An 8,560-nucleotide genomic window follows, 5' to 3' on the forward strand; every position below is an offset into this window, starting at 1 on the left:
TTCTTTCTTTCTTTCTTTCTTTCTTTCTTTCTTTCTTTCTTTCTTTCTTTCCTTCCTTCCTTCCTTCCTTCCTTCCTTCCTTCCTTCCTTCCTTCCTTTCTTTCTTTCTTGAGTTAGATTGAAGAGGAAACAGATCAGTGGGTTCTGGACAGAAAGTCACACTCAGAAGGAAGAACAAGGAAGTCCTGAGTGCCCTGACTCAGGGATCCGTATGTGTCTCTGCACCCCAGGGCCCCGGCAGGCCAGGGTTTGGGGGAGCCCCGCTGCCCGTGGGAGTCAGTCAGGCATGGATGTCGAAGGGGGTGCGTGTAAGGGTGGCAAGCTGGAGATGCAGTGTAAATAAAGTTTTATTGGAGCACAACCCCACTCGCCTGCATGTTGTCTGTGGTCCCTTCCATGTGACAACAGCTGGGTTGAGTTGTGACGGGGCCCCTGTGACCTGCAAAACCAAAAATACTCACTCTCAGGCCTTTAATGGAAAGAAGTCTGCTGACCCTAGGCCAGTGGTGTGCTGTCCAGTAGAAATAATAATGGGAGCCACACACACTTTCAAGCTGAAAGTGAAAACCACTGAAAAGAAAACCAAAGTGGAAAGACGTCTTCTCTCCCTCCCACTGGCATCGCACGGAAGCACTGGCCAATGCAGCCAGGCGAGAATGATTACATACCAGGTGCGCAGACTGCAAAGGTTATCTCTGGAAGGGAGAACTAGAGGCAGTTCTTTTTCTTGAATTTCCATCCGTATCTTCTATGTGAATGTATTGTTTTCAAAATAAAGCCAAGGTCATGTGTCGAATGAAATGGAGTTGGGTAGCCTACTGGCTATCCTCTTTCTATTTAGCATCTTGCTCTTTGTACTTTCCTGTGCTCTTCTGAGCTCTTTCTGATCAGCCTCCAAACAGGGGCCCGGGGTGTGAGGAGGGGATACGGGGAAGGAGGAGGGGGCAGAATGGAGACAGGGAAGTGGGAGCGTTTGTGGGCCGGGAGGCCTATCTCACCCCATGACGTGCCGCACGCATCTCGCTGACACCGGGCACCTCTGTTACGGTGGCCCCGGGCGCTGGTGCTCCATAAACCTTTCACCTTCCTCTTTTGTAATAGTGACCACCTTGTACAACCCACCAACCCAAACGTAGCAGCAATGCAAGAAGACGTCCTCTACCATTTCAGTCTCAGCACCAGCACGCATGATTTCCCTGCAATGTTTGGAGATGTGAAGGTAAAAAACAGGGCTTTCGATCCTGGGGGTTTGTCTTAAGATCAGCCTCCTTGTAGATGATATGGGTAGACTTGGCGACAGAGGACCAGGTCGTCAAGTTATCTTGTCACCAAGGGGGCACCTGGCTGGCATGTGACTCTTGATCTTGGGGTCGTGAGTTCGAGCCCCAGGTTGGGTGTGGACATTACTTAAAAATAAAATCTTAAAAAAAAAAAGTTATATCTTCATCAGATTTTTACAAATTGTTACTTTTAAAATATGTAAACTAATGAGTGAAAGAAAACTAAGTTCTGCCATACTGGTCCCTAAATAATCTCTTATAAATTCAGCGTGTAATGGGAACCACATACAATAAATTTCCGAATGCCCCACTGAGAGAAAAGGAAAAAGGGACACAGAACTTTCTGTAGAGGAGCAAGGGATAATAAGTGAGTAATTACATGTGTCTGTTTGTGATTTAAAGTGTATGTATTTATCTTTTTTGTAATGGCTTATTTTGCTTCTAGTCCTCTCCCCCACCCCCCAGAGTCCTGAGTTCCTCAGGGCTGGTTTATCCTGGCACAGGACTTTTGAAATGTCTGATCCCTGTGGGTACAGATGCGCTAATGTTTAGAGTCAAAATCAAAACAACCAGTGACCCAGCAGCCGCCATGTTCATTTCAAACCATGAGACAAATCTCCATGTGTTCTTCTTTTTTTTTTAATTTTTTAAAAGATTTTATTTATTTATTTGACAGAGACACAGCGAGAGAGGGAACACAGGCAGGGGGAGTGGGAGAGGGAGAAGCAGGCTTCCCGCCGAGCAGGGAGCCTGATGTGGGGCTCGATCCCAGGACCCTGGGATCATGACCCGAGCTGAAGGCAGACGCCCAATGACTGAGCCACCCAGGCACCCTGTGTGTTCTTCTTTTATAAGAGGGATTTACTCTGGTTACTTATAGCTCATAGTATTTTGCTAATTGAGGTATAACTAATATACGGTCTAATATTCATTTCAGGCGTACAATATAGCGATTCAGCACTTTCATACATTGCTCAGTGCTCACCAGGATAATGTAATCATCATCTGTGACCAAACAATGTCATTACCGTCCTACTGAGTATATTCCCTCTGCTGGACTTTATACCTCCATGACCCATTTATTTCACAACTGAAAGTTGGTATCTGTTAATCCCCTTTATCTCTTTGGCTCTTCCGTCTACCCTTTCCCCTCTAGCAACCACCAGTTTGGGGGGGAGAGAGAGAGAGAGAGAGAGAGAGGGAGAGAACAGGAGCAGGGTGAGGGGGTGGGGGAGGGAGAGAGAGAAGCAGGCTCCCCGCCGAGCAGGGAGCCCGACGTGGGGCTCGATCCCAGGACCCCGGGATCATGACCTGAGCCGAAGGCAGACGCTTAACGACTGAGCCACCCAGGTGCCCCTGGCAACCACCAGTTTGTTCTCTGTATTTAAGAGTCTGCTTTTCTGCTTGTCTCTTTTTTCTTAGTTAGTTAGTTTTGTTTCCTAAATTCCACATGTGAGCGAAATCCTCTGGTGTTTGTCTTTCTCTGACTGACTTATTTCAGTTAGCATTATACCCTCTCGCTCCATCCACGTTGTTGCAAATGGCAAATGTCATTCTTTTTTTACGGCTGAGTAATATTCCTCTCTGTGTGTGTGTGTGCGTGTGTGTGTGTGTACGTGTGTACATATACATATACATACACACACACACACACATATATACACACACGCATCTGTATCCATTCATCTATTAATGGGCACTTGGGCTGCTTCCATATCTTGACTATTGTAAATACTGCTGCAATAAACATAGGACTGCATATAACTTCCTGATTAGTATTTTCATTTTCCTTGGATAAATGCCCAGTAGTAGAAATACTAGGTCATAAGGTAGCTCTATTTTTAATTTTTTCAGGACCCTCCATACTGTTGTCCAGAGTGGCTGCACCAGTTTGCATTCCCACCAACAGGGCATGAGGGGTCCCCTTTCTCCGCATCCTCGCCGACACCTGCTGTTTCTTGTCTTGTTGATTTTAGTCATTCTGACAGGTGTGAGGTGGTATCTCATTGTGGTTTTGATCTGCATTTCCCTGATGCTGAGTGATGTGGAGCATCTTTTCATGTGTCTGTTGGCCATCTGGGTGTCTTCTTTGGAGAAATGTCTATTCAGGTCATTTTTAAAAATCAGATTATTTGTGTTTTGTTTTTTGTTCTTTTTTTTGCTGTTGAGTTGTATAAGTTCTTTTTATGTTTTGGATAGTAACTCCTATCAGACATGTCATAGGCAAACATCGTTTCCCACTCAGTAGCTTTGTCATTGAATGACGGTTTCCTTTGCTGTGCATTGTGGTCTTAATTTATTTGCTTTCCATGCATTAGAATTTAACCTAAAATTTTTTCTAGGCTATGGAAACGTTGTTTGTCATGTTTAGAGACGAATGATTCTTTCATCATCAAACTCCTTAAAACTGGCTTATGTACATTTCCCTCTTGGGTAAAACAAAATGAAAAATAAGTTATTGTATGTGGCACTTTGCAGATGAAAGGTTTTCCGTCTCTGAGAGCCACCTACCCACGTGATAGCTCCCAATTCCCCAGCCCCCACTGGGCCCCTGGCTCTTTCTACACTGTGGCCATCTGGCTGTTGGATGGCAGGGGAGCTGTTGGTTAGAAGCCCACCTTACAGAGGGGCTGTGGGGTCCTGATCGCACAGCGAGGAGTCCACATCATTGTATTCCAAACCTAGGCTCCCTCCAGGCGCCGACCAAGCTGTGCACACGATGGACAGAACCTGGAATTTCCTCCCCAGAGAGAGAGCAAGGGTCTGGTTTTCCTGGGTTGTGTGGGATGGATTACACAGGGGCCTCGTGCATGGAGCAGTGATCGCATGACCCAGTCAGTGCCTTTCAAACTGGGTGAGCATCCAAATCACCAGTGTCTGAATTACTCGCGGAAGCACCCATAACGGGGCTCCCCAGGTGCAGTAGCTCTGGGCTGGGGCCAGGGACCTTCATTACCTGCAACATCTAGGTGATGCTGATGTTGGTCGGGGGTCCCCCTTGGAGGGACCCCTGCTACGAAGACGGTGCGCCGTGCCCGGACTGACGGGGCTCTGTTCTCTGGCTGCAGTTCGTGTGTGTCGGGGGAAGCCCTACCCGGATGGAGGCCTTTGCCAAATACATGGCCAAGGAGCTGGGCCTTGACCACCCAGGTGCAGAGTATCCCAACATCTGCAGGGGGACCGACCGCTACGCCATGTTCAAAGTGGGCCCCGTGCTGTCTGTCAGCGTGAGTACCTGCCCTGGCGCTGGGCTCGGGCCTCGGGCGCTGCCAGCGCCCTCCCTGGCCTGCCCTCTGCACCCACGGCCCGGGGCCCCTCAACACCCGTGTCCTCTGTCAGAGTGGGCACGGCGAGCAACCGTCCAGAGCACTCCAGGGTGCAGAGACGGTGTTCAGCTCCAGATAACGGGAGCAGGTTGTTGCTTCCCCACCGAGCCTCTCGGGGTGGCGACCTGCATCACAGCTACGTGCGTGAGCTTTGTGCAAACTCTGGCACCTCCCAAAGTGATGTTTGGACGTCCCTCTTGTCTGACTGCCAGTTTGACATGCCCAGGGGCACCCCACCCTGACATAACGTGGGCGCTTCTCCCTGGTTCCAGCACGGCATAGGCATCCCCTCCACCTCCATCATGCTGCACGAGCTCATCAAGCTTCTCTACCACGCCCACTGCTCCGACGTCACCGTCATCCGCATCGGCACGTCCGGCGGGATCGGTAAGTGTGCAGGAGGCCTCCGCCCGGGGCCAGCATCCCGCACACGAGGACCTGGAGCCTCCCTGCGGGCAGGCCCCGTGCAGGGCGGGCTTGGGTACTCGGAGCTTCTACCGGCTTTGTCCGAGGAAGCTCATTAGCAGGACGCATGAAAAGAAGCTCGTTTTGTTACTTTTCATCCAGCCGATTCTCCCAACCCAGCCCCCAGACGTAGGTTGCAGAAAGGTGCGGGGCCTGGCGTTGCAGAGCCTCGTCCTCTTGGGGTGATGTGCTCGGAACCTCCTTGTCTGCCTGCCTGCCTCTCTCCCTTCCTTCTAACCGCTTCTCTGCCTTTCTCCTGTCCTCTGCACCTCCTTATTCCTGCAAGGATTCGAACCACCGTAGGAAAAAACCAACAGGAAAATCAAAGAGAGAGATGGAACACAAAGCTAAGTGTCCTTAAGTTGCCTAAAGGGTCCCCAGGCTGATCCTGAGCATGTTGTTTTGTTTTGTCTCTGAATGCCATAGAGAGAGCAAAGAGAGGACAGGATGCAGTGAGAAAGCCCAGGGCACATTTGCTTTACGTAAGCTGCCGGCTCTCTGACTCTGACAGTCCCACCCGGGGGCTCAGGGCTGCCCTGTTCCTGGCCCCCTCTGGGAGGGGCTCACACGCCCCAGGTTGAGGGTGACGAGGACAGCAGAAGGGCTGTGACATCCCTGGGCTTGTGAGGGAATGAGAGCCAGCAGCCGAGCGCCCTGCAGGTTAAGCCCCAGGGTGGGAGCAACTCCACTGACCAGAATAGGGACCAAAACAGCATGGGAGAGAAAGTCCAGATAAATACACAGGGGACCAGGACATGCTTTGTCACATTTCCTGGAAACGGCTGATGGGGGGGCTCTAGAACCATCCCCTAGCTTCCTCGTCCCTGCTTCCTAAATGTTTAAGAAACCCAACTTCCCTTTCAGGTAAGTATTCGGAAAGGCTCATGGTCACATCCCACACAAAGTTATTAGAAGATCAAAGAATAGGAGCAGAGTGATGTCCCTACAAATGTGAAAATGCCCCGGGAGGGGATGCCCAGGAAACTTGGGAAGTGGAACCCTAGTATCGCAGGGATCAAAGGAAGATGGGATCAGCTGGGAGTCGGGAGGTGCTGGAGCTGGGTTTGGGGTGCACAGGGGTTCCTTAGACTCTTCTACTTCTGTGGTTACTTGAAATCGTAAATAATGAAAAAGCACAAAGCAGGGACCAGGTAAGCACACTGTGGTCACCTGAGCGGTGGCGTGTCAGTTAAAATCAGCAAGGACTGGAGGACTCGGAACATGTAACGGGGACAGGGGTCCCCAGCAGTTCCGTTCTCTTTGCCCTTTCCTCTTCCGTATTCTCTGCGAGGCTTATGCGTTACTTCTATCATCAGAAGAAAGAATTTGATGCACGTTACCAGGTGTCCCGGTATTTTGGTCTGTAGATGAGTCATTTTCCTTTCTGCGTGCGCTCTGCGGTGCCCTCCCCACCTGCCCTGCGTGGCCGCAACACCTGCTTCTCTCTCCAGGTCTGAAGCCTGGCTCTGTGGTCATCACCCGGCAGGCGGTGGATGCCTCCTTCAAGCCAGTGTTCGAGCAGGTGGTCCTGGGGAAGCGGGTGGTTCAGAAGACGCACCTGGATGAGGAGCTCGCGCAGGAGCTGATGCAGTGTGCTTTGGATCTGCTGGAGTTCCCCACGGTCCTAGGGAACACCATGTGCACCTCAGACTTCTATGAAGGTGACAGGGAAGGGTCTCCATCCTGCCCGGGGCTCCCGTCTCTTCCGGGTTTCCATGGTGCCTAGAGTGCTCTGCTTATGGGCGGGCAGGGCCCGGAGGGATCCGAAGCGTCCCTGTGTCCTGGCGGGTAGCACAGTCCCGGCATGCAGTGGGTGCTTATTCTGTGCAAGTGGTGAACACACCCAGGTCAACGTTGGCACATGTGCATGTGTCTCCAGGGCAAGGCCGTCTGGATGGCGCGCTCTGCTCCTACACAGAGAAGGACAAGCAGAAGTACTTGCAGGCAGCCCACTCGGCTGGCATCTGCAACATCGAGATGGAGTCTTCGGTCTTGGCGGCCATATGCGGTGCATGTAGCATCCCAGGTAGGCAGGCGAGCGTCTGGTCACCGGGGTCCCGTCCAGATCCTCCTCCCGCCCCCATCACCCACCACTCACCACCCGCCAGCCGCGGCTGCCTTCCACCCACCCTCCCCCGAGGCAAGTTTCTGGATGGGGTGGCATTGTCCAGCCCTATGCTCGGACACCTTTGACCGTCACACCGTCCAGGGCGGGGTCCTCAGTGGCTGTGCAGTGGCTAGCATGCACGGAGTGGGACAAGAAAGACCTGCCTCCACTCAGGTCAGGAGGCTGCCGACGCTGCCGTGAGCTTGCTTTCAAAGCTCCTCAGATTTCTGATTAGCAGTTAATCCACCCCCAAGTTCCTAGGCTCGCCTTCGGGGTCTGCTCCCCCTTCCAGAATTCCCGGAAGCCTGGCTTTCAAGGGACTTGCTTGAAAGCTTCTTTCGAGGTGAAGGCTGGGAGGAATCAGGCGGGAACAGGGCAGGCCTGCGGGACAGCCGAGGGGAGCCTTGCCTGTCCTGGGGAATTCAGTTGGAAAGCGGGAGCTTGGCCGTGACGCGGCGTTTGCTCTCTGCAGTGGCCGTGGTGTGTGTAACTCTGCTCAACCGCCTGGAGGGGGACCAGGTCAGCAGCCCCCACGAGGTGCTGGTCGAGTACCAGCAACGGCCACAGCGGCTGGTGAGCCACTTCATCAAGAAGCGCCTCGCGGCCGCCCGAGACCCCCTGAATCTCTAAAGACGCGCGCTTACGATTGCTGCAAATTAAGTCACCATCGGGCTCCCGGCCTGCTCAGTCACGAGAGCATGCGGCTCTTGAGGTCTCGGAGTCCTGAGCTCAAGCCCCACGCTGGGTGCAGAGATTACTTAAATAAATAAATAAGCTTAAAAAAAATCACCATCGAAATCTCCTTTTGTGGGGCGCCTGGGTGGCTCACATGGTTAAGCATCTGCCTTCGGCTCAGGTCATGATCTCAGGGTGCTGGGATCAAGCCCCACATCGAGCTCCCTGCTCAGCGGGGAGCCTGCTTCTCCCTCTCCCGCTCCCCCTGCTTGTGTTCCCTCTCTCTCTCTGTCAAATAAATAAATAAATAAATAAAATCTTTTTTAAAAATCTCCTTTTGTATATCTTCATGTACACTTTACATAAGAATTTAGGGAATTGGGTTGCATTTCAGAGGCTAAGAATCCTACATTAACAACACAGAAGATTTTTCTAAAAGCTTCCTTGGAGTGTTTTTGACCACATTAGCGCAGGATGGGTTCTGTGTAAGGATGTTCCTCTGAATATTTGAAATATTTCCAGAGAAATTTTTCAGACTTTTCAATTCTAGTGGTTGTCAGATTTCACATCGCTAAGCAGGAAATCCAACTATAGTTCCACAAAACTCATTTCCTGATATATTTTTGGAATTCCTTCACCACTTGTAGTGAGAGATGACCAAAGAAGCAGGAGTTTAAGACATAAACACACTTAGGCATATACTCTTC

General features: G+C 51.3%; 1 protein-coding gene across 1 annotated transcript in view; it reads left to right on the forward strand.

The window, feature by feature from the left end:
* Nucleotides 1–7,951, forward strand: part of UPP1 (uridine phosphorylase 1) — a 26,739-nt gene extending 18,788 nt beyond the window's left edge. The window contains exons 4-9 of the mRNA XM_032430573.1: nt 1,102–1,219; nt 4,349–4,507; nt 4,879–4,993; nt 6,523–6,732; nt 6,951–7,097; nt 7,651–7,951. Of these exons, the coding sequence (XP_032286464.1) occupies nt 1,102–1,219; nt 4,349–4,507; nt 4,879–4,993; nt 6,523–6,732; nt 6,951–7,097; nt 7,651–7,808 (907 nt within the window). The 3' untranslated portion in view covers nt 7,809–7,951. The remainder of the gene's footprint in view (nt 1–1,101; nt 1,220–4,348; nt 4,508–4,878; nt 4,994–6,522; nt 6,733–6,950; nt 7,098–7,650) is intronic.
* Nucleotides 7,952–8,560: the final 609 nt, after the last annotated feature.

The sequence above is a fragment of the Phoca vitulina genome, unplaced genomic scaffold, assembly GCF_004348235.1.
Source record: "Phoca vitulina isolate PV1807 unplaced genomic scaffold, GSC_HSeal_1.0 scaffold44, whole genome shotgun sequence".
NCBI classification, from domain to species: Eukaryota; Metazoa; Chordata; class Mammalia; order Carnivora; family Phocidae; genus Phoca; species Phoca vitulina.